The 26,551-nt window shown below is 41.5% G+C and overlaps 1 protein-coding gene across 1 annotated transcript in view; it reads left to right on the top strand.

Moving 5' to 3' along the window:
• robo2 (roundabout, axon guidance receptor, homolog 2 (Drosophila)) overlaps positions 1-26,551 on the top strand; it is a 509,120-nt gene that overhangs the window by 314,572 nt on the left and 167,997 nt on the right. The window contains 1 exon segment of the mRNA XM_046862541.1: positions 3,484-3,810. Within this exon segment, the coding sequence (XP_046718497.1) occupies positions 3,484-3,810 (327 nt within the window).

The following is a 26,551-nucleotide window of genomic DNA, read 5'->3' as shown; positions in this document are numbered from 1 at the left end:
ACACCCAGGGATCTAAAAAGACTCCATCTTTTTCAGCTAGCTTTGCTGTGTTCTCTAATGTACCTGCTTAGCCGTAGTCTGTAGAACAGAAAAAGTACAGACGAACAAAGTAGTATATGCTACATATATTACATTTATGTTTACATACAGCTTTTAAAGAAGCTCTAGCCTTTAGCGGATTAGATACCAATCCATTAGTCACTGTTGCAGTTGTTGAGCCTCACGGTTGCCTGTTTCCTGTCAGTTACCCCACTTAGATAACAGACAGCAGCTCTGATCATTAATCAATGAGAGGGAAATGGCAGGGATTAGCCAAAATTAGCTGGAGTGTGGAGAAGTCACCTCCTCCAAACCAGGGGTCAATACAACGCAGTGAGAGACAATTGACCTTATGGAGTCTTAAAATAAAAAGGGAGGGGACGGAAGCCCATCACGTTCTTTATCGTTTACTCTACAAGGTACACGTTTTCATTCTGGCTGAAGCATGTATCTATCTTGTCCTGCCTCTTGTTATCAGATCCACCCAGTTAACCAGGATTATGCACAACCAGCATTCTGGCTCTTATCTGCCTGCTAAACAAAAAGTCTCCTGTTTGTACTTTGCTTTTTCCACAAAGCTCAACCCTCAGTTGCTACGTCAGCAGAACACCTGGTTTCCCAAGGGAGCTTCTCGTCCCTGTTTCGTTTGCACAACTTGCCCCAAGCAAGCTCCTGAACTGCATAATAAATAACACGGATAGCAGGAAATATCTATCCCTTGTAGCATACCCAGCAGAATTGAACTGTATATACTTAATACAGCTAGCATCTTTTATAACAGCTAGCATTAGCTGGACACTAGAGCTTTTTTAGCATAGCTAGCATGATTACACTGTATTTTTATAACACAGATAGCATCATGTATGCTGCACACCTAACATGAATTAAAGTGAATATACGTATGTACCTAGCATATATTATACTCTATATACTTAATAACACACCTAGCATGGATTAAACTGTATATACGTAATACACCTAGCATTAATTATACTGTATATACGTAATACACCTAGCATTAATTATACTGTATATACTTAATAACACACCTAGCATGGATTAAACTGTATATACGTAATACATCTAGCATGAGTTAGACTGTATATACTTAATAACACACCTAGCATGAATTAAACTGTATATACGTAATACACCTAGCATGGAATAAACTGTATATACTTAATAACACACCTAGCATGGATTAAACTGTATATACGTAATACACCTAGCATGAATTATACTGTATATACTTAAAAACACACCTAGCATGGACTACACTGTATTTACGTAATACACCTAGCATGAATTTTACTGTATATACTCAATAACACAACTAGCATGAATTAAACTCTATATGCTTAGATGCCTAGCATTAATGATTCTGTATTTACCCAGATACCTAGCATGAAGTATAACGTATATACTTAGACTCCTAGTATGAATTATACATTTTATACTTTACACCTAGCATTAATTATACTGTATATACTTAGGCGATTAGCATTTATTATATATATATTAGAAGCCTAGCATGAATTATACTGTATAGATTTCAAATCCACACTTCCTAGCATCTTCCAAACACAGTCAGCAGGATCTCTCAATCCCTGTTTGCACATCCGGCAAGATTTCTACTGCATATGCTTTACAACATATTTTATAAGAGCTACGTATTGTGTTACACAACATGTAGTATGAACTCTGTATGCAGTGTTCAAAAAACAGCTAAGATGAAGTGCATTTTGTTGAATTAGAGGAGAATATTGCATTTTATATTGACTCACACCCATGAATACACACACACACACACACACACACACACACACACACACACACACACACACACACACTCATGCATTGGGAACAATGGCCCTCTCCCATACGCTTTTCTAAACTCCTTCTCAGAGTTAAAGTATTCAAATATGGAAAACAAGTGGAAAAGGAGCAACAGAGTGACTGCCCCAACCATCCACATCTTACTGAAGCGTGTAAAGCTAGCATGGCAGCATTAGCCCATCAAGCTAAGCCCCTGTCTTTGGCTGGGGATTTTTACGGGGATCAGGGCCTGCTTTTGTCTCCGGCTCGTCCGAAGTTTCAGTAATGTAAATGCAGGGTGGCCCTTGCCTCCTTATCTCCGGGATTAAGACTCGCACCACACACTCTCCCACACGCTATTATCATAAGGGCCAGACTCGTAGCACAGCCTGCCAGCATCAACCATACACGAAGCAGAACCATGCAGGGGAAGGCTCAGGGGATTAGCATTTTAACACAGTATGAGTCTAACCCCTCGGAAGCCCTCTGTCATATGGGTCAGGTCCCAAATGGCCTGCTGGGACACCAGGAATGAGTGTTTTGGGTAAAAAAAAGCTGGAATTGTGGATGACGTAGGAAGAGAATAATACTTAGGATTGACAGGTCAAAGACAGTTGGTGGGAATAGAAGCAGTAGGATTAGAGTGGGGGGAAAAAATAAGATTTTTAACTAATACTTATTTATCTTTGTTAGTTAAAAAATATACATTTATTTATTTCTTTTAGGAATGTGAATCCGGGCAGAGCAATTTGATTTCCAGACAATTTGAAATAATAATTTATAAGCGAAAATAAATCTGTTAGTTTTTAGGATGGAAGAAATGAGCAAAACATTTTTACATGATGCCATTTGACAGACGACCTTATCCAGGGCGACTTACAATTAAATCATTTTATACAACTGTGCAGTTGATAGTTAAGGGCCTTGCTCAAAGGCCCACCATGGTGGTGCTGGGATTTAAAATCACAACCTTCTGATAAAAAGTCCACTTCTTTCTTTCTTTCTTTCTTTCTTTCTTTCTTTCTTTCTTTCTTTCTTTCTTTCTTTCTTTCTTTCTTTCTTTCTTTCTTTCTTTCTTTCTTTCTTTATTGACTTGATGTTAAGTTATTATGTATTATGGTTGAAACCACATTGTCAAACATTTGCACAGCCCTTAAAGAGCATCAATAATCCTGGGAGGAATATTCAGGGATTTCCACCAGGACTGTAAATATTAATCATCATTAAGGTGAAGACAGTGTACTGTGTATTACGGGTTTTAATCTAAACCACTTAACTGTTGTTGGATAAACTGATATACAGGGATGTAACACTTTGTAGCCGTGAACCAAACAGAAATAAAGTTTGTGCCACACAAGTCAATATGAATTCACTCAAGGGGTTTCTACATTAAAAGGCATTACCCTGTAATAAATACATGCATTTATATATACACGATTGCACTGTTTAATCCTCTATTCTGATTGGTCAGTACAGTTTTGAAGTGTTGTTTCCATAGCAACAGCTCATGTAACAGTTGGGATGTAACTTTTTACGTAAAGGAGTCTCCAGTGTCAGTGCTTTGTACTGTAGCTAAAAACCAGACTAGTGACCCTAACTCCCATCTCATCTGTTGTTTGTGTTCTTCAGGATCCCGTCTACGGCAAGAGGACTCACCGCCCCGCATTGTAGAGCATCCATCCGACCTGATCGTGTCCAAGGGCGAACCCGCCACCCTGAACTGCAAGGCCGAGGGCCGGCCCATGCCCACGGTGGAGTGGTACAAGGACGGCGAGAGGGTAGAGACGGACAAAGACGACTCGAGATCGCATCGCATGCTGCTGCCCACCGGCTCCCTCTTCTTCTTGAAAATAGTCCACGGCCGCCGGAGCAAACCGGACGAAGGTGCATACGTCTGTGTGGCCCGCAACTACCTCGGGGAAGCCGTGAGTCGTAACGCATCCCTGGAAGTAGCATGTAAGTCTCCACTTTTCACATGCACTTACTTTCTATGGATCGCTCTCCAACATGACCTCATGGTCCAATCAGAACCAAAGTGAAATGACTGGGTGTGTGTATGTGTGTGTGTGTGTGTGTGTGTGTGTGTGTGTGTGTGTGTGTGTCTGGAGCCAGAAAGGAGGCTCCGACCTTGGAACATTACTTTCGTTGTTTAATGTTGGCCAATAATCGTGCGATTACACGGACATTCAATTTTGGTCTGCGCCTAATACAGGAAATAACCTACAATTACGGCCTTAAAATAGACAGCAATCAGAACAAGTCATAAAAGTGGATGAAGGGTTAGAAAATCTACTCGTGAAAGCTCGTTTCAGATTGATGGATTTAGACGATCTGGTCTTAAATTTTATTGGTTTTGTAAAAATGTGGTTTTGGTTTTGGGGGAAAAAAACCCGCTTTCTTTTCATAGGCAGGACAGACACGTTGGGTTTTTGTATTATTTCCAAACATTTCAGGATTTCTCCGAAGCTACATTTCTTCTAGTTCCTTGGGTTCAGCCCCAAAGTTACATGTTCCATGTGCTGGAAAAGAAATGCTTTCATAAAGTTTGAGAAGAACTTTCCAGAAATTGCTCATGTCTTCATGGAGCTTTTTAATCACAATCCACAAAGGGAATGTATATACATCAGACTACGCAGTGTGTTTCAGCCTAAATGTGTTACAGTGACGGTTGTTCATAACAAGCAATACAGATTTTATATATATATATATATATATATATATATATATATATATATAGAGAGAGAGAGAGAGAGAGAGAGAGAGAGAGAGAAAGAGATGGATACAAAGCCTCATTGTTCAAGTATTGGTTGATTCAAGTCAAAAACATATAACAAAACAACATTTAAATCAGCATATAGACGAACACCATTAAATGTGTTGTTTTCACGTGACTTCACTTGTTAAAAGTTCAATCTTAAAGACACCCTACTGAACATTATTTTTGAAAATAGTTTTGTTTGTTAGTCATTAATACATGATAAGAAACCATCAAATAATATTATATACTCACTTGTAGATTTATAAAAATGATCCAATTCGTCATTTGTTTGTCACTAAATGTTTTTGATTCACTAAAATGAGAGTCATTTGTTCTTTAATAGAAATATTAGATTTTCATTTCATTTCCATTATTTATGGGTGTATGTTTTAATTAATTCATTAATTTTTTTTGTCATCACCTTGAAGCAAGGTGATTACATTTATATTTTATGAATTGGGAGACCAGCCCTGAGGTGGCAGTGCTTTTTCTTAGTTGCCACCCCGTGCCACCCGGATAGATCTGTCGCTGGATCAATCAGATAAAGCCCCGCCCCTGGGTCATGATGATGTCATGGCTGTGCAAATTTGTTTTTATGTTTAAGTTTTTTTAAGTGAAATAGTTTTATTAGGTTTAAACACCATTTTTATTGACTGACTTCAGTCCATTTGCATGTTCATCAGCCGTAATTGAAGATGCTGCAGGAAATGCAAGTCAAAACGAAGTGTGTGTGTATGCGTTTTAGGAAGTGTATGTTTTGCGTGAAGGTTGTGTGTGTTGGCTCGGCAAGCCGCCTCTGATCTTCTCGCAGCTCTTCCGTGACCATGGCAGCAGCCCCCAGGTGCTAACTGCGTGACAGCCGCTTGATCTATCGATCGCTTTAAGAGGGGGGTCTTCTCGCCCGAATGAAAATTCATGAAAAATTTATGAAGTCTCTCGATTATTCCTTTATTTTCCAGCTTTGCTCTGCTCTTCTTTCTCTCTTTCTCTATCTCTGGACACAAGACCTTAAATGGAGTGTTGAACACTTTAAAGCCTCAAGGGGTGATGGGTTAAAGGTCAGAAGTGTCAAAAAGATGAAGAGATACAGGAAATACAACCAAAGAATTCGATAAGCTGATAGCTAATGGAAACTAAAACGAAAGAAAGGAGAACGGAGAACGAAATATAACTGATAACGTAGTGTTGGAATTCTAAATTCTGATTGGCTGATTCATATTCTATTAGCGTAGCACCGACAGTACTGTGTACAGGCTAATCACAGGCTCCTTAACGCTACGTTATAAGAGGAATAAAACACTCCGACGCCACGTCATACTTCTTTTTTTTGTCGATGTGCCCGGAGACATTCATTGACTTTAATGATATCTGTAGCTAATCCTTTTAGAGGATATCAAGCACTTATGCTAATGTGCGCCTGTACTTAGCAAGGCTTAGGAAAACATTCCTGCTTGTTCCGTTTGTCTTCTCTTCCCCAAAGAGCGTCAACACGAGTCTTTGTTATGACGGCTGTGATGTGTGTTCTTCAGTTTCGCTGCGTATGATCCCGGAGCCCCAGCTCGGGCTGCGCTGTGTCGTACAGGACCCCCGTGAGTTCCCTGAATGGCCACGTGGAAACAGATTGAAGGCAGGCGTCTCGCGCTCGGGTCAGCGGGAGCCCGGTGTGGGCCAGAGAGCAGCGAGAGAAGAGTGCTGCATTATTAATACAAAAGCAGAATAGAGGGAGGCGCGGCCTGATTAGCGACTAGACGAGCGTGTCGCTTCAAGTATCGACCAGCACCAACGTGGCAAAGAGAGCGTTTTGGAAATGGATTATTGTTAAATCGGGTGGGGAAAAAAAATTGTCTCAGTACCCCAGAGAAGGATGAAGGGTTGTCTGGTGTCCCTCGTTTTTTTTATCTACTACTTCCATTTTTATTTATTTTTTAACTGCAGTCCGACAGAAAATTTTACGTTTCTGAAATCACGTTTATCATTCATTCATACCGCAAGTAGCTCACACTGCTTTATATATCAGCATCAGCTAAAGTGGCGTCATAATGTTTTGGCACCCTTGCTTAATGTTCCTGTTGCTGTTAGTAATAAGAAGGTCTGATTTATTTATTTTTTGGAAAAAATTTAATAAATAAATTCCCCGGATAATATTTTTCCTTCATTGTTTATAAAAAATAAATAAAAAAAGAACTGAACTGAACTTAAAGTTTTCAGGACCCTGCCAAGTGAATACCAACCCATCTAGGATTCTTATAATTCTTCTTTGTGGTATTTTGTTTCTTGCAAAAAAAATATTTTGGAGACATTTATGTAACACCTATGGAAGAAGTCTTCAGTGCCCGAAAGGAAAAGTCAACAGAAACTCGTTTCAGAGATGTTCCATGACTTTGAATGTAATAATACATGCAGTGCATTGTATATCTAGATCTTCAGTAGTGTTCTAACTGAATCAATTCACCATTTAAAATCATTATGATGCCACGGCTCCAGAAACCATCAATATTAAGGAGAAACGCAGTAGAACAGAGCGCTGCATCACAGACAGGAATCTCATACAGAGAGAATGAATGTCATTACTACAGCAGGAACCCTAATAAACACAACAAGAAGTCTCCTTTCACTGTAGCCACAACTGCACCGCTCGCATACATCACCTCTAGCAGAAGAATCAATATTAACCTCATAAAATGACCCTGGATTTTTTTTTTGCATTTGTTCCATGCATTACGGTTTTCCTGAGGATTTAAAATGAAGTTGAATTGTTTGTTTCTCAGCGCAAAGTCGAAGGGAAAAGAAAACGCAAAAGTGGAAACGGTTCGTGAAAAATCATAACAACGGTTCGGAACTGTTACATTTACATCCAGATTCTGATCTGATGAGTCTTTCGGACAGGAGAAAAAGCCTTGCTGGCCCTTTTGGCCCTCCACGGAATAAATGGCTAAAAAAGACATGTACCTGTACATCATGGCTTCATCACTAGCCCATTTTCACCTATCGAATTTGTTTTCGTCCTAAATCAATCCGATTTCTTTAATTCCCCCTCCAAGCCGGATGTCTTCCTTTCCGCTGAGCTTTATTTCCTGTGCATCTTATCTCCCCTGAGTTACTTTCTCTAATTCATTTTCTCCCTGAGATTGTCCCTGATAGGCAGCAGGCACGGCGAGTCCCCCTCGTCTCATCCTATCGTCCTAATCTCGTTCTGCATTTCTGTTCCCGATCGCGACTCGGTGCTCCGGCCGAGCTCGCCGCAGTGTCCCTATCTGGTAGCGGAAGTTCCGTCACGAGCGCTCGCTCCTTCCCTTTTCAACATAAACTGGGTCAATGAGCAGGTTCATAAATCATTGTGAAGTGCGTGTCAGGCGGAAACAAGCTCCTTGTTGAATAAATTTGCCGGTGTGGCGGATTTTTCTCGGTATGGGTTTTTGTGTGTGTGTGTGTGTGTGTGTGTGTGTGTGTGTGTGAGTGTATGTGTGACAAGTTGCAGCTGTACTCCAGGAAAATGTTAATTAGACTACCTGTCTCTCCGCAGGTGTGTGTGTGTGTGTGTGTGTGTGTGTGTGTGTGTGTGTGTGTGTGTGTGTTTAAGGTACTATAATTAAGTGTGTGCAGGAATATAATCTGTATGTGTGTGTGTGTGTGTGTGTGTGTGTGTGTGTGTGTGTGTTTGCTCAGAAGTTGTTTAATAGTCTTTCCATGTCCTGTGAGTGCAAAAGAAAATAAGCGTTCCTACACCGATTCCTGGCACTTTCTAACCTTTAAAAAGTAGGCTAATGATGAAAAGCTGTGGAACAGATGGGGAAAAAAGGCCACTCATTCTTTCAATCGAGCTTGTTTTCTTTCTTTCTATCCTTTCCTTTTCTTTTCTTTCTCTTCTTTCTTTTTTTTGGCCTAAGCAGAAACGTCAGCACGATCCGAAACTGCACCAATTAGGCGAGTCGTTAGGCTCCGCGGCTGCTCGCAAAAGATCATTATTTGAGAAAGAAATGCTTTGAATCACGGTTCCAGCCGAGTCTGGGTGTGTTCCGCATCAGAAGAGACTAATAAAGGGAAGATGAGACTAATTATGTAGATACAAACACACACACACACACACACACACACACACACACACACACACATGACATTTTGGATCTGTTTTGGTAAACAGTATTAGGATGGGAGGATTCGCCAGTGCCAGAGGTGTGACTTTATGTTTTCTAAAGGCACATTAACACACCATTTTTTATCTCACACACACACACACACACACACACACACACACACACACACAGTACACTTCTCAGGAATCTCACTTGCCGTTTGATCTACGAAAGTGTATGACAAAAGCCTCTGTGGTCAAATTATACTTTGCATGTGTATAGTGTGTGTGTGTGTGTGTGTGTGTGTGTGTGTGTGTGTGTGTGTGTGTGTGTGAGACGACTTCAGAGGGAGTAAGGCTATGTGGAAATGTTAAATTGGCTCTTTTGAAAGCAGATAAATCATCAGTCCTATGAAAACACACATTCTCACACACACACACACACACACACACACACACACACACACACACACACACACACACACACACAAACACCATTCTCTCACACTGACCTTTTTATTTTTTATCCTCTCTCGCTCTCTTTCTTTCTTTCTTACACGCGCACACGCACACACACACACCCACGCACACACACACACACACACACACACACACACACACACACACACACATATACACACACACAACATGCTTACAGTTCACTGGATGTCCCTGGTGCATTCACAGTTATTGTAGTGTTGTGGATTTAACACACTCACATAAAGAGTGAGAGATAGACAGAGAGGTGGAAAGATAGACGGAAAGAGAGAGAGCAAGACGAAAAGAAAGACAGGCAGAAAGAGAGACGGACAAAGTGATGGTCATCAGGTGTCTTTCTAATGTCTCTCGTCCACAGAATTTTTTTAAATGTATATATACCAGAAAAATCCATCACCAATTTTCTCACACATTATTGAAAAATGTAGCTTTTTTTTATCAAATGTTACAGTCAAACGTATCACACACACATACTGTACACACAAGCAGCACGTGAGTGTTTTTACCTACAGATCACATAATAAAGTTATGAAATCGGACTTTTCTGTGCTTTCGTGACTTCAGTTCCGTGGATCATTTTCTAGAACAACTTCCTGCCCCAAATCGAGCTCTGGATCCCTTCAGTCCTCTCAGCCGGGCGATTTGTAAATAATTATAGGCTCTTTTGCCGTATTATTGATCGCTTTGTGCAGAGCCCCGGCTTTGAAAGCCTGTTTTTTCCTTCGTAGGTCAATTTACCTAAGATGGTGGCATTTGCATTTCTTTTTGTGATTTGTGTGAATGTTTGTGTGTGTGTGTGTGTGTGTGTGTGTGTGTGTGTGTGTGTGTGTGCGTGTGTTGTTTTGTGTGATTGATTCATCGTAGTCTCGATGACCTTAACTACTTAAAACTCCATTACATGATTGCCTGGCTTAAAAAAAAAGAAAAGAAAAGAAAAGAAAAAAAGCCCTAAAGCAAAGGGATCATTTGAATGGATCATTTAAATCCAATCACAGTCCAGACTATTGACTTCAGTCCAGTGGCTCACTCCCAGACTCGGACCCTCTTTTCCGCGAGCACACTTTGTCGCACTGTACTTCGGTCGATTGAAATCGCAGTTGCCCCCGGACTGCACGGGTCTGATAATAGAAATGGAAAACCTCGATAAGACCCCCGATTCAGCGAGGGACCCGGTGGATTCCCGAGAGGCAGTGAATTCTGATGCTGGGATTGGATCCGGTGACCCCTAAAGACCTCGCATCTCCTTCCATTCATCCCGGTTGTCGTCATTCCTTAAAGCGGCTCACTCTAGGGGCGAAGCTTCGTCCGAGCCACAAACCGCCCGAGACGCCGAGATCCTTCATGTATGAGAAGGAGGAAATGTTATGTCGTAATATTCCCAAGCTCTAAAGAAGGATGTACACACACTACATCTTTCAGTACTGTGTGTGTGTGTGTGTGTGTGTGTGTGTGTGTGTGTGGAGGGTTTATTGTTCGGTCTCCTCGTTGATGGATGATGTGCTTTTGAACCTGTGTGCACTTAATAGAGTCACATCCACACACAATCACGGAACTGCGGAAGATTCCCGAATAACCAGGCCAGCATCTGTCACAAACAAATGCACTTACAAGATGTTTGAGGATATTTACTTTTACTACACACACACACACACACACACACACACACACACACACACACACACAAACTGGCAAATTACACTAAAGCCATTCAAAAGAAAATGTATATTGTTCTCTCCACACTGTAATTACGTAGCCAGTTAAATGAAAACGCAGCTGAAAACGTCTCAATCGCACCTCTCTCCCCTCGTCCCCAAAACGTCCCACCTGCATTAAACACGTTTCTCGCAGCATCTTCAGCTCCGCCACCTGTCTTTTTCTCAATGCCGCTGTCTGGAAACCGTACAACATGGCTGGTCTGTATTCCATTATTGCTGCCTGAGAGCTGCCAAACCTTCGAAATTTCACCCTTTAAATGGTACGTGCCATTCTATAACCATGTACACCCCCTGATAATGGTACCGTCCACTTAGGATCAGTTAATAGCGTCCCAAGGTCTTCATACTTGTGATCAGCGTTATTATGGCTCTCACTTTCGCTCTCTCACACACACACACACACAGACGTAAAGTTATAGCCTCTCAGACACTGTTATGACTTGTTGGTAGACAGCTGTGGTCTCCAGCTCCTCGGGTTACCCTGGGTCAGAGGTCATGCTCTTCCAGACTAGTGTGTAACCCGACTCCCAGCATCCTGACATAATCTCTGAAACTTAAATCCTCATCTGTCAAGGAGGAAATGTCCTTATTCACACATACGGTCTATAAGGTGGCACTTCCTGTGTGTGCATAATGCCTCATGGATGCAATGTTCTACAGCATCAGTACCACCTTAAAAATGCGTGTATAAATGTATGCTAACACATTATCACACACCGTATATACCGAAGGTTTGTGGACATCTGACTGTAAGATTGGTATGTTCTTCTGTTTGGAGATCCCATTCCACATTTCACATCCACTCTTCTGGGAAGATGTTCCTCTAGATTTTGTGGAGATTTGTGTGAAATTCATTTATCCACAAGGCTGTTAGGGAAAAGTCTGGTGTAAGTCAGTGAAGGTGTGGTGAAGAGGCTTGAGGTGCAGTCAGCATGGGAAATTCATCTCAAAGATGTTCAGTAGGGTTCGAAAGCTCTTTAGAAGGAACTTTTCCACCTTTAATCCATGGTCAGCATATCTTTACGGAGCATTGTCATGCTGGAGCAGGTATGGATCTCTTGGATCAAGCAAGATAAGATTGTGTGCCTCTGGATTTGTGTATAAACAATAAAAACACACATGGCTGGAAAAGCCTGGTGTACCAATACTTTTGAATTCCATATGTCTTTATGTGCTCCATTTGAAAAATGTTTGTGTGTACGCCTCTTCATGTATCCTGACATTCGAAAGGCCACTTTATTGCTTGTTATGCATGAAAATATAACTACACACACACACACACACACACACACACACACACACCGCACAGTGATTACTCACTGTCACCTACTTTTATTTCCTACACAGATCAGTAATCCGATCTCAAGACCTAACCCTGAAACACTCTAACACAAGGTGTGAACTTGCTTTCTGTCCCCCCGACCACACACACACACACACACACACACACACACACACACATACACAAGCACACAAACACAAGCGAACAAACGCAAGCAAATTAGTTTAACCCTGACAAACAACATCACCGCTAAATAAATGTGACGAATTACAACGATCTCATAAAAGCGATTTCCGAGGCTGAGGCTTTGCTCATGGAGACGACATGGAGGAAATATCAGGGGCGGTGGATACGTCTGCTAACATCTCCTGAGTGCTCCGAACGTCTCCTGCAGGCGCTAAAGCCTTGATATCATACAGCCTCATAAAGTTAGAGCAATGAGCGAGATGAGTTATGGCCTTCATATAGCCGGAGGAGCGTGTGCTTCCACTTTTACTTCTGAGAATAACACTAATGTGTGATCTTTTGTGGACAAAAGGTAAACACACACACACACACACACACACACACACATACACACACACACACAGGGCGTATTGTAAGTAATCGCTTTGCCCTCAGTGATGTAAAGCAGGACAGAGCAGTGAAGAGTATTCTGTAGATAACATTGTGTTTTGCATGTGAATGGAGCAGTTCTGATTACAATACGTGCACAGAATTCTGTGTGTGTGTGTGTGTGTGTGTGTGTGTGTGTGTGTGTGTGTGTGTGTGATATTGTCACTACAGTTTCAGGTATCGCATTATCATCCTTATTTTCAGAAATGTTATATATCACCTGAAAACAGCACATTTGATCCTGATCATGTTTCGATTTCAATTCAAAGCCCTGAAATGGAACAATTATGTTTTTTTTTTTTTTAAACATAAAATGTTATATTTTTGTTGGCAAAACCGATATATGCAGGTATATATCATGCTGTATATTGTATATCACAGAATTATATATATATATATATATATATATATATATATATATATATATATATATATATATATATATATATATATATTTTTTTTTTTTTAAGTGACCCAACATTTTTTTGTCACATTTTACAATTGATCAATTAATTAATTAATTTGGTATTTTTGTTATTATTATTATTATTATTATTATGATTATTATTAATATTATTATTGTTATAAAATAATTTTCCTAGTGGTGTATAAAGTTTTATGCAGTAAATCTTACTATATTTTTCCTGAAATTAACAGTTTGGTCTTTTTTTCCTATAATAAATAAATAAATAATAATAATCTAAGTCTAAAAAGTCAACTATATATTTATTTTGCTATAATGTCCTAATAATGTCTTATCAAATTTCTGGAGGATCCATGACCCCAACCACCCCCCAAGTATTGGGCCACCTGCCATTTTCAGCCAAATGTGGTTCTTTCCCAAACAGGGAAGTTCAGAAAATAGCACATTCCGATCTTATAATCAAACCCATGGCTTTATTTTTTTTTATAGTTTTTTTTATAGTGTGTATTAGTGACTTTTCACGATTCCCTCTTATATAAAATTACCTCAGGTCTAACTTCAGACAGTGATAGTCCTCGGATTCTGGTTTAATCCATTAAAGCTGTGATCAGTCTGTATTGTGAGAGTGATGTACATTTCACGATTCGATTATATCCCTGGATCATTCCTGAACCTGCTCTGGACGTAATTCTGTGGTATTTTATAGTGTCTGATGGAGAGGTGATAGCTCGGGCTGTGACATGTGTGTAGAGATAAGAGGAGGAACTCTGGAGGAACCCTGATCCTCCCCTGAGATATGACCTCTGTATGACCATTGATTGACCCTGTACTGAACCTGCACTAATGCATTGCCCAGGCTTGTCTTAAACTAGGTGCTGTCACTGGGAATCTAAATATATTTGTGTCATCAGATACGCCCTGGTGGATCATTACGGCCGATGAGCTGGTGTTCGAGCTGTTGCTCAGCTGCTACATGTTCTGTGTAGGTTTCTACGCCTCCATCAGCCATTATACATTGTTACAATTATCAATTAGAATAATTAGGTAGACATACACAGTAGGGACAAATAAATCAATATGACCATAAAATGTCCCATTCCACATTTATTCACCAATTGCTGTTCTAATATTCTCCACTCCTATGGGAAGATGTTCTATGAAATCCATTCATTCATTCATTCATTCATTCATTCATTCACTCATTCATTCATTCAGCCACAATCATTTTAGATACTGATGCAGGTGAGGTGAGGAGGTCTGGGTTGCAGTTCAACGTTCATTCAGCCAAAGGTGTTCAATAGGGTTTGAGATCTATAGAAAAAGATCTTCCACTCCAACCCATGCAAAGCATATCATCATGCAGCTGGTTTTGTGCACAGAAGCATTGTCATGCTGGAACAGGTTTGGGTCTCCTAGTTCAAGTGATTAAAGAATTTGTGGTAACAGTTTAAGGAGGAACCATAGATGGCAGGTGTCCCAATACGTTTGCCTGTGTATTGTAGAATTTAATATAACCCTGTAAAAATATTTAAAACCTTCTTCTGACCAATCAGAATTCAAATTTAAATCGCTATATAATTATGCACATTTTTATTAGTAATAAGCACCACAGCACCACAGATGCATTATTTGCTTTGAGAATGTTGATGGAGAAGTATAGAGAAGGTCAGTAGGAGTTGCTTTGTGTGTTTGTGGATTTAGAGAAGGCGTACGACAAGGTGAAGAGAGGAGTTGTGGTATTGTATGAGGAAGTCTGGTGTGCCAGAGAAGTATGTGAGGGTGGTGCAGGACATGTATGTGGACAGTGTGACAGCAGTGAAGTGTGCAGTGGGAACGACAGACTGGTTTAAAGTGGAGGTTGGACTGCATCAAGGATCGGCTCTGAGCACTTTCCTGTTTGCAGTGGTTATGGACAGGTTTAAGGATGAGGTCAGACAGGAGTCTCCGTGGACTTGCAGATGATATTGTGATTTGTGGTGAGATTAGTGAGCAGGTGGAGAAGAGCCTGGAGAGGTAGAGGTACGTGCTGAAGAGAAGGAGAATGAAAGTCAGTAGGAGTAAGACAGAGTACATGTGTGTAAATGAGAGGGAGGGTAGTGGTAGTGGAGTGAGTGCACGGTTGCAGGGAGAAGAGGTGGAGAAGGTGGAGGAGTTCAGATACCTGGGGTCAACAGTGTAAAGTAATGGAGAGTGTGTTAGAGAAGTGAAGAAAAGAGTGCAGGCAGGGTGGAGTGGGTGGAGGAGTGATAGCAGGAGTGAATTGTGATAGAATAGTATCTGTGAGAGTGAAAGGGAAAGTTTATAGGACTGTGGTGAGACCTGAGATGTTGGATGGATTAGAGACAGTGGCATTGAGTAAAAGACAGGAGGTGGAGCTGGAGGTAGCAGAGCTGAAGATTTTGAGGTTTTCGTTGGGAGTGACGAGGATGAACAGGATTAGAAAAGAGTTTATTAGAGGGACAGCGCATGTAGGACGTTTTGGAGACAAGGTGAGGGAGGCGAGATTGAGATGGTTTGGACATGTGCGGAGGAGGGACATGGGGTATATCAGTAGGAGAATGCTGAGGATGGAGCCACCAGGATGGAAGGAATTTGCTGTGGTGACCCCTAATAGGAGAAGCCGAAAGAAGAAGAAGTTGTTATTGGTAATAAGCGAGGTTGTGCACAATATTGCATCTTAATGAACCTGTTGTTACATGAATATAACATATGATTTTGATTATAACGTTTTAAGAGGTTAAGCAACAGTTTTAATTTATCCATGTCTCATTTATTTCATTCTGTTTCGCCTTTTCTTGTCTCTCCATCATTCATCCTTTGATTGCCTAGCCATAACTGTCTGCGGATGATAACTGACACCCATGCCCTCAGCTCCTCCCCCTGCAGCCATGCGCGAATCAGATAGCGGGGGGTCTGTGTAATGAAATTAGCTGCTCGTTCGCCACGCGCTTTAATAAGTCGCTCGATTCGATTAGCGGCATTTTAAAGCGAGCTAAGTATGTGGGAACGGACGGAAGGAGATGCATCAATTCATCAAAAAAATCACTCAGCGATGCCAACCAGGGTGTTGATTGCAATAAATATTCCTCGTCTATTTGCACATGAGCTCACACACCCACACACATGGCGCATGTCGTTTCGATGCCTCGGGGGCAAAATCCATAATCCCCATGCTCATCCTGATCACCCAGTCACCTCCGCCCCTTTTTTCATTTTCTGTTTCCTTCCCCTCCCCAGATCTCAGTCTAGTCGCTGTGCATTTGCCAAGCGTCAGACATTTGGGCTGGGCTGGGTGCGTGGAATGAAAAAAAAAGAGTTGTATGGAAGTGCATGCCAGCAATGTGGTGCTATTATCTTTCTTTGAGTGGCAGCTGTCAGGCTGGCCGAGCTCCACCCTCATGCTGTGCAGCACTCAGCATCTCTCCATCATTTCACTTCCCTGTCGCCTCCTCCAGCAACTAAAAAATGGCACCCAGCCTTCAGGTCTCAGCTGCGAGGAGAATCTTGACTCGCGATACCCCGCTGTTCAGGGCAGCTCCTCTTTGGATCAGTGAGGAGTTATCCAGGCACGGGCCAAATCCATAAACAATCGCAGATCCCTTTCCATAGGCCCCTTCCTGGAGGGCGGAAAAAGTACAGGCTAAGAAGAGGTAATCTTTTCGGCTTAGAACCAAACACAGAACTCCGCTCCAGATCGGCCACCAGGCTCGAGAATAAAAAGATATCGGATACAATGTGACTTTTCCTAGTTGTATCATAAAGAAATTTCATTTGCACATTTTTCTCGTCAAATCCATACGCTGTTGCGATTTGGTTGTACACCCGTAGCTACTGTACACACAAAAAAAGATATTTTCGAGACGATATGCAAAAATGTGTTTTTCCATTTCTACATTTTTTTGCGTTATAAAAAAGAATCGTGTGTGTGTGTGTGTGTGTGTGTGTGTGTTTATTTCCGGGACGATATGCGAAAATGTTTTCTTTTTATAATTTTTTTTTTGTGTTACAACAAAAGAATGGGGTTTAGTGTGTTTATTTTTGGTGTGATATTAAAAAAAGAGAGGATTTAGGTTTTTTTTATGTGTATTTTTGGTATGATATTGAAATGTTTTTTTTTATTTTTTATTTTTTTGTGTGTGTACAGTGTCTACGGGTGTATGTAGTGAAGTTAAAGTAAAATGATCCTTAAACAAAAACAGACTTTGACTTTAACTTCTACATTTCAGAGTCAAATATCTTTTTTCTCAACTGCATTTTGTGAAATCAGTCGTTCTTTTTTTTATTTAAGAGAATAAAAACGTAACTGGTGAAACACGCAGTGAGTCACTAATCAGGATCGAGCGCTCGCTCTGTTTTACACGTGTTCTGATTGGCGCTTGGTGTATCTACTGATCACCAACATACAGTTCAGCATCAGTTCAACATCAAGCAGAACATTTAGAGAGGAAGAAATGATGAAGAAACTCCAGACTCGAACTCGAAACAACACACGTGACCTCATTTACACGTTTGTAAAAAATTTTTTGGTTTTGGGCTCATGATCATTGTAATATAAATTAATCAGTGTTTGAGTCATTAATATCATTCTATTAATAGATCAGTGTGCTGAGAGTCACATTCGAGTCTTTACACATTTAACATGAAAGCCGTAATAAATTTATAATATTAAATTCGGATACTTAAGAACATTTTAATGGAAATAGTTCTGTACTTTTAGTCAAGTGAAAGTTTGAAGGGACACTTGTGTATCTCTACTTTAACTCAGATACATGGTTTTGTGTACTTACTTGATGCATTGCATATATTTAAAAATGGCAGATTGGTGAAAATTAGGGTGGAGTAATAATAAAGTAATGCTAAGAGGCACATGAGCAATACCAGGTTCAGAGTCTTTCAGGATTAGGTGAAGAAACCCTGAGGAGACAAATGCTGAGCGAAGGTGCTGTTTCCAGGCTGATGATCTCTGCTTCTGACTGAAGGCCACAGAGGAGAAATCATTCCAGTTTGCTTTTCATATCTCCCTCTGGCTGGGTTCATAAAAAAAGGGGGTTGGGAGAAGGGGGTATCCCTTCTGTCTGAAAGGGAAATGAAGGGGGGAGATCGATGATATGGTCTTGTTGCCACTGACACTAGCCAGGTCCCTCCTTGTTGCCCCCATGGCTTGATGCTCGGCCTCGTTAATCACGGGCATGAGCCTCGTGTCCTGACAGCTGGCAACCTGGTGCTTGCCATCACACCACCATTATTTTTTCCACACCCCTCCATTCTCACGTAAATCCCAGTTAAGTCTAGAGGACGACTTGACATCAGATACCCAGTTGTTTGCCCCACTTGAAGATTGAGCACCACACAGGGGTCCGGAGAGAAGGGTTTGAGAACCCTGACAGGCCGAAATGTAAACGTTGGCCATGCATGATATGGCTGTTAAAAAACAAAAAGCAGAAAGACAAATAAAAATGGCTTCTGCTTATTGCCAGAAGATCTGGCAAATAAGTGAGGGAGTGAACGAGAGAGCAAGCGAGGGCAAAAATGGAGGGGTACAAGGGTCCTGGGGCTGTTAGCATCCAGTGCGGTCCAGTTGTGTCAAGAGCACACTGGCAGCCTGTCACTTTTCTCTCTAATTGGCGAGAGTCAAACCCCCTGAGGTCCTGCAAGGTCACTGCTGGACCCTCATCTGGACCTTCCCTTTTTTACCCTCCCCCTTTATTTCCTTATCTTTTCATCTTTGCTTTGTTTTAGACCCCAGTCTTTACATATCCGTCTGGACATTAGTGTAGCTTTGCATGAACTCCTACATAGGCATAAACTACTCAAGCGTATACAATGTAAATTTGACGATGAACTGCAACCTCTAAATGTTTAAAGTGGACTTACTTCCTGGAAGTTGATAAAGTTACTGTGGAAAAGATCCTGAAGTCTTTTATTTGTCTTCCACTACAGCAGTTTTCCAACTGGGAGAATATTTATTTATTTATTTATTTATTTATTTATTTATTTATTTATTTATTTATTTATTTATTCAGGATGACACATCATGGCTTTTTTTTACTGGTAATATTGAGAGATAACAAAATTAATTTGCGTGTGTGTGTGTGTGTGTGTGTGTGTGTGTGTGTGTGTGTGTGTGTGTGTGTGTGGTATTTGACACCTCCAATGTAGTGCGGTTTTCATTTGTGTACAATTTTGTCATTTTTTCTCAATTTCACTCGTTTCTGCCCCTCAGTTTGCTGCTCCGTAGTTTCACGTTTCATTTTATTCTGTGCACTTCAGTGTGTTAACATGTGTTTCCACATTGCATCCTCTATTAAGATCCATTTATATGCTTGTCCAGGTAGTGTGTGTGTGTGTGTGTGTCTGTGTGTCTGTGTGTCTGTGTGACTGTATCTATAACTTTATTCATATTATTTTCCACCCAAAAACAGTTAGAAGCGTATTTCTGCTAATAATTACTTCATGTATACAGTTGGTTTTGAGGTGTGTGTGTGTGTGTGTGTGTGTGTGTGTGTGTGTGTGTGTGTGTGTCTGGGAAAGCCTGCACATTTGCATTTTTATGCCATCATTTGTCTCCATGACCTCAAACTTTCTAATGCTCACTTGACATTTTTGTATCTATTAAAGCATTGCCAACACACACACACACACACACACACACACACACACACACACACACACACACACACAGTACATGCTAAATGAAACTCTGTGGAGAGCGTTATTGCCTGTGTGACTAAGGGACTGAGGGAAGGCTTTGTCTCTGGTTTGAACAGGTGTTTTTAATGGACTTGTCTCTGCTGGACTTGTTATGGTCATTCATGACCTGAATTAACTTGGTTGCATGTGTGTGTGTGTGTGTGTGTGTGTGTATGTGTGTGTCTATTTTTAATTTTTTACCTGTTATTTAATTACAATACCATTGTGTGACCATTGGTTTATTTATTTACTAATTTATCTTTTTGTAATTGCATTTTTCTAAAATAAAACCCGAATTCCTGAATAGGTGGGAAAGAATGAGTGAGTGAATGTCATTGCTGCTATTTGTTCTACTTTTGCATGCCAGAATGACTGCTGTAAAAAAGGTCCATTACTCCGTGTCTGTGCAGGACATGCCTGAGCATCACATCACATGCTTGAGCATCACATACTCATGTTGTAGGAGTTGAATTCCTTGCAAGCTTGCTGATAAGAGCAACTTTTAGACACATCGTTCTTTTTAAAAATAGTTTTAGAATCTGACAGACATAAAATCATACTTTTGTTTCAGCAAGGCCAATAACAAATCTGGTGGGGGTCAAAGACTTTTGCACAGTACTGTATCATACTGTATTATGTGTGCTGTCACAAATATGTGTTGTTTTTTTCTAATAGTCTTTATAGCGTTTCTCTGTAGTGTTTGTATATGCTGGCATGTGTATATGTTCAGCCACTGTTTAAACACGCACTAGTCAGAACTCTCAACCCGCATCTGCAACAAACTGCACAAGCTCATATATATCCGTGTATATTTAAGACCTGTTTTTTTTTTTTCGTTCCACAACGGCTGACAGAGAAGAAGAAATTAATTTGGTCGCAGATACACTTACAAGGAAATTTACAAGACGGACATTTAAAAAAAAACTCCAAAGTCCAAAAAGGAAAAAGTCGGGCAAAAATCAAAGCATTTGTTAAGCTTTTTCATTCTCGAAAGGAGACTTGTTGAATTGCGTTCATCTGGTTTCTTTCTTTAGTAATGACATCTCACTGAATGCGATTCCTGGTGCTCCTACTCTATAGTAGTGATGGTTTCTAGAGCTGTGATGTCATAATGTTGGTAATAGGAGGTGGGTTGATTCAGGTAGGACACCACTGAAATCCTGGGTTTAGTATTTTTGCTGGTATGTAAATGGCACTGTAGAAGTAGTAGTATTATCAGTAGTTGTATTTCTTTCTTTCTTTCTTTTTTTTGTACCTGACGCATGCGGGATGCCAGGAGCCCCGCTGAGTGCATCAGGTTCGAAGCGGGTGTTTGTGCTCTGTGTGTATCCTTTCATCTCCACTCTAACCGCCGGTGTTTTCCCCCCTGCTCAAGTGATTGGATTGCAATCATTAGGACTACAAAGGGATTAAAAACCAGGAATAACAAACATTAGAGGAGTGTTAGCGAGCGAATGGAAGCGGAGGAATCCCACAGGACTACAAATCCCTTTTCTTTCCAAATCCCATTGTTAGGAAAAAGCATGAAACCGGATTCCTGTAACAAGCCCTGTGATCTGACGAAGCACGGCCCAAAGGACTCAATTAAAGCCCGCCCGGCCCTTGCTCGTCCAGGCCTTTTGCTCATTCTCTCCCTCTTTTCTTCCCTCTTTCCTTTCCTTCTTTCGCCGCTGTCTCGTTTCGCCCCGCTGTGCTTTTTTTTCCCAGCAGCTGAGACCGCGGGTGACGAGCGTGGCTGTGCACACACGCGATCCAATATTGACCAGACTGGCCAGTTAACCTTTTCTACAGAGAGAGGCCAGGATGGGACGCTTCCTTCACTACACGATCGTCCATGTGTGTACGGGCAGAAATAATCCTAATCAACCGCACCGCTCTGAAATGTAATCACCGCCGTTTAACTCAATCAGTCGTTCACATGCACATCTGAGCTAGGCTAATGAAACCGGGGTTTTTTTGTGTGGACCTGAATACCCCCCAACCCCCCCCACCTGCCCCCCGTCTTACCCGCGTTGTCTAGCAGCCTGCAGAATCTGATTTGCATTGGCAGAGCTGTCTTCTGCGTCCAGATTTATGATGTCAGATACCAGATTTATGATGTCCCCCATTTCAGATGCAAATGTCCCCGCTAACAGCTCACTAGCGCTGATCATTTCGAGAGATTTGCAACTGGTTGTGGAGATTGATATGTTTATGGATGTTCTAGACAGAGAATAATGGAGCAATTTGGACGTCTTGCGTCTTGAAGTCAGTTACGAGATAGAGTTAAAAATGACCCGCGCTTCAGACTGAGCTATTTTCACCTTGTTAGTTCTGAATTGATTTTTACTAATTCCCGACTTTCCTGTAAAAGAAAATTCTTCTTTCTCTGAAGTGCGGAGACTTTTCCAACCTCTAAACAATCTGATTAATAATCAATTTCATGGCATATTTCACATCCTGTATACCCCCCTCCCTCCCCCTCCTCAGCAGCCAATTCTTGAAATCTAATTCAAATTCACCTCCCCTTCCATGACATCCAATCGTATTTGACTTTCTATTTCCCTATATCCAATCACATTTGACAACTCCTTTTCTTATATCCAATCACACTTTACCTCCCATTTATTACATATAATTACATTCTACCCCACTGACCCCACATACAATTACACCTCAACTGCCCCCCACATCCAATCATATTACACCTTCCTTTCCCTATATCCAATCTTGATTCGCCATTACTTTTCTCATATCCAATCACATTTGCCTCCCTTTCCTACATCCAATTACATTTTACCCACATTGTTTCCACATACAATACATTTTACCCCATCCAGTCACACTTCACCCCCTTTCCTACATCCAGTCATATTTCATCACTTTTCTCTCTCATCCAATCACACTTTACCTCCCCATGCCCACATCCAATCACACTTTACCTCCCCATGCCCACATCCAATCACACTATACCTCCCCATGCCCACATCCAATCACACTATACCTCTCTATGCCCACATCCAATCACACTATACCTCCCCATGCCCATATCCAATCACACTATACCTCCCCATGCCCACATCCAATCACACTGTACCTCCCCATGCCCACATCCAATCACACTTTACCTCCCCATGCCCACATGCAATCACACTATACCTCCCTATGCCCACATCCAATCACACTATACCTCCCTATGCCCACATCTATCTATCTATCTATCTATCTATCTATCTATCTATCTATCTATCTATCTATCTATCTATCTAGATAGATAGATAGATAGATAGATAGATAGACAGATAGATAGATAGATAGATAGATAGATAGCTAGCATTTAGACTCCTCTGACCCCATGCTTGTTTAGGAATGCCTGCATTTTTTCTTTCAAAGGCAACGTGTTACTTGAGGAAAACATTTGCACTTCCATTAGCCTTTGAGAGCATTTTATCAGGCGATGCTCATCTCGCCGCTTAGCGCTAACCTTTGTGCGAAACTCTCAGGCCTGGTGTCTGTGCACGGCTCTCGTTAATAAAGTCCCGGATCCACTTTAATGAAAGTCAATTAGGGCTTCATTAAAGTATAAAATTGGTTGTTCCAGATTGAAACAGGAGAGGTGTTGCTTAGCGATAGCGCCTTAGCAACGGGGAGAGCCCTCCTCACGTCCGCTGGGAAATGAGCCGGGTTTTTCTAGCAGGCCAGCTGTTAATGGCTTCTGTTTAGTCCTGATAATATCTGCTAATTACTTAATCAAAGACAATGGCTCCCTCCGTGTGGGTTCGCTCTCCCTGCGTCAGTGGCTTCACCGAAAAATAGGTCGACGAGAGAAACTGGGTGACGTGCCGCAGTCTGCTTTCTTTACTGTCTTTTGACCTTTTTAAAAAAAAATTATAAAACATAAAAAAAAATGCTAATCACCTGATGAGGGTTCCCTTGCAGGACAGTTAGCAGTCTAAAGCACCACAGAACGTTCTTCATTTGTTCTGTTATATGAGCATCGACGTTGTGTCCTTTTATCCCTTCAAGCTGCCATCGTTCTCTAAATTGTGTCCTGTTTTCACGCTAATCAATTAGCGAGCGTTCGTTAACGAGCACGTTTATTAACGAATGGCAGCAAGATGACAGAGCTCACATACCGACAACCTACAGAGTCACGATACCAGGACCAAGCCTATAGAATATGAAATCTGCCATTTCTTAAGACCTTCACCCACAACTTTATTATGCTGTATCCTAGTATTGTAGTATTGGGTAGTATCAAAAGTATTGGGACACTTAACTTTTCCAGCCATATGCGGTTCTTCTTCAAACTGTTCCCACCAAGTCGGAGCTACACGATTGTATATTGTCTTTGGATGCTGTAGCATGAAACTTTCCCTTCACTTGAAAAAGAAAACCAAACCTGTTCCAGCATGAGAATACCCCAATTCACACAAATCCACTCCTTAGGGCTCTGCTTTCTAGGAGCTAGAAGAATGTGGAAGATCTCCTGCTATAGAGCTCAAACCCTATTCAACACCTTTGGGATGAACCTGAACGCCGACTGCACCCCAGGCTAAATCTCCACAAAAATCTAGTGGAGCATCTTCCCAGAACAGAGGTTACTATAACGGCAAATGGTGACTAAATGTGGAATGAGATGTTCAAAAAGAAGCAATCTCATAGTCCAAATAAAACCATGGGGAAAATCATACCAGATTTATGTTTGTGCATGGGGTTTATTTTTCTCAAGGTAATGTGCTACTGTTAGCATGTTGCATTCTACATGCCACGGTTCCTCACGCGTATGCCATGTTATGATTGGAGGCCTGGCGAAGATTTAAGCCAGCAAGATATTGAATAAATATGTGATGGATGGGGGGCTGTTCAGCGATCAATTCATTGTTACGAAATGAATCTTTCTAGTCACACGCTCATTAGAGACGTGCTGATGGAATGGATGCCGAAGCAATTTCCCTCAATCACTTTTGTCTAGATTCCTGTCAGTTTGGCGTTCGAAGAAGGATAAATATGACGGAAATCCATAACAACACCAAACGTGCAGGCTTGTTAGCCATAAATGCCATAAATACCATAAATGTAACATTCTCTTCTGGATTAAGGTTAAGATTAAGTTGTTAAGACTCTGAGTTACTGATGGGAAGGTCATGGGTTCAAGCCCTGGTGTGGCTAAGGTGCTATGGTGCTATTCTTGTGGCCCTTGAGCAAGGCCCTTTATTCTCTGTGCTCCAAAGGTGCTGCTCAATGACTGACCCTGCGTTCTGACCCCAGATTTTAAACATTGCTGGGATATGCGAAGAAAGAAACCTTTCTTTCTTTACCATTCTGAGATTTAAACTCATGACCTTCAGATCCAAAATCCAGTGCTTTAAATGCTAAGCTACATAACCGTGCACAGCCATGACAGCGCGGTGAGTCAGGTAGCAACAGGACGTCCCACGACACGTCACTTTGGTCTCCCATCACTCCATCGTCTGTCCCTTTGTCTTGTTTTTCGTAGTAGCAGCTCATTCGCAGTGATCGAATAATCTCATTAAATCAGTGGTGTATTTGCATTTACATCCAAAAGAAACAGAGAGGAAAGACTGCTATTACAGGAGAGAGAAACAGGAAGTGATTTGTTTTTCACGTAACACCGAATGGATTGACAGTACTTTGTGGAGGAATCAAACACTTGAGGGCGTTTTCAGTCCTAACAGAATTATCAGTCGTATCAGCACCACTGTGTCATTTCTCAGGATCGAACTGGAGAATTTTGGAACGGCTTTTTTTGCCAGAATGTTTTTGTCGTCGCTTCTCCCTTTCGGCGTGCGTCTCACATCCCCCCATCGCATTCGCGGTGACATTTCGGAATATCTCCACAAATCTTCAGGCATGTTGGGGAGCACTGCCAGATGTGCGCACATCTGCGTAAACACAGCGTGTCGGACTCAGTCTCCGTGGGCAGTTTGCTTTGTCTGTTCAGTTTCCGTCTCAGGTAGTACGTGTGTGTGTGTGTGTGTGTGTGTGTGTGTGTGTGTGTGTGTGTGATGGATTCTAATATAGCGACAAGCTCCAGTTCCAGCTCTCAATTAGCTCACAGCTCCACCTATTAACTCCTACATATTCATAAATTAGCGTGCATATTAAACGCATCTTGCACGCTTTGCGTTAGTGGCAGAAGGGCTGCCTGAGGAGCTCGACGACGTGGGAGACGGGCACGTGCCAGTCTGGGTGAGACGGGGTGGGGGTGCGGGGTTGTGGGGATCTGCTGAGTTGGCAGACATGTGTGTGTGTGTGTGTGTGTGTGTGTGTGTGAGAGTGTGTTGGGGGTGCTGGAACGCAGATGGGTGGAGCAGAAGGACAGTCAGGATTGTGATCCAAGCCCAAGTAGCACCACTGCTGAATGCAGATGCTGCTGCTACTGTGACAACCGGATAGGTGGAGGGATATGGATAGGATATTATGGGATGTTGGACGTTACAGTATTTATGGGGGGAGGTGGGAGGAGGGGTATTATGGGATGTTGGATGTTACAGTATTTAAGGGGGTATTATGGGATGTTGGATGTTATTTATGGAGGATATTATAGGATATTGGATGTTACAGTATTTATGGGGATATTATGGGATGTTGGACATTACATTATTTTTGGGGAGTTTTATGGGATGTTAGACTTTTCGTT

This window comes from Silurus meridionalis, chromosome 12 (genome assembly GCF_014805685.1).
Source record: "Silurus meridionalis isolate SWU-2019-XX chromosome 12, ASM1480568v1, whole genome shotgun sequence".
Classification (NCBI taxonomy): domain Eukaryota; kingdom Metazoa; phylum Chordata; class Actinopteri; order Siluriformes; family Siluridae; genus Silurus; species Silurus meridionalis.
This window is presented reverse-complemented; position numbering and strand designations above follow the sequence as displayed.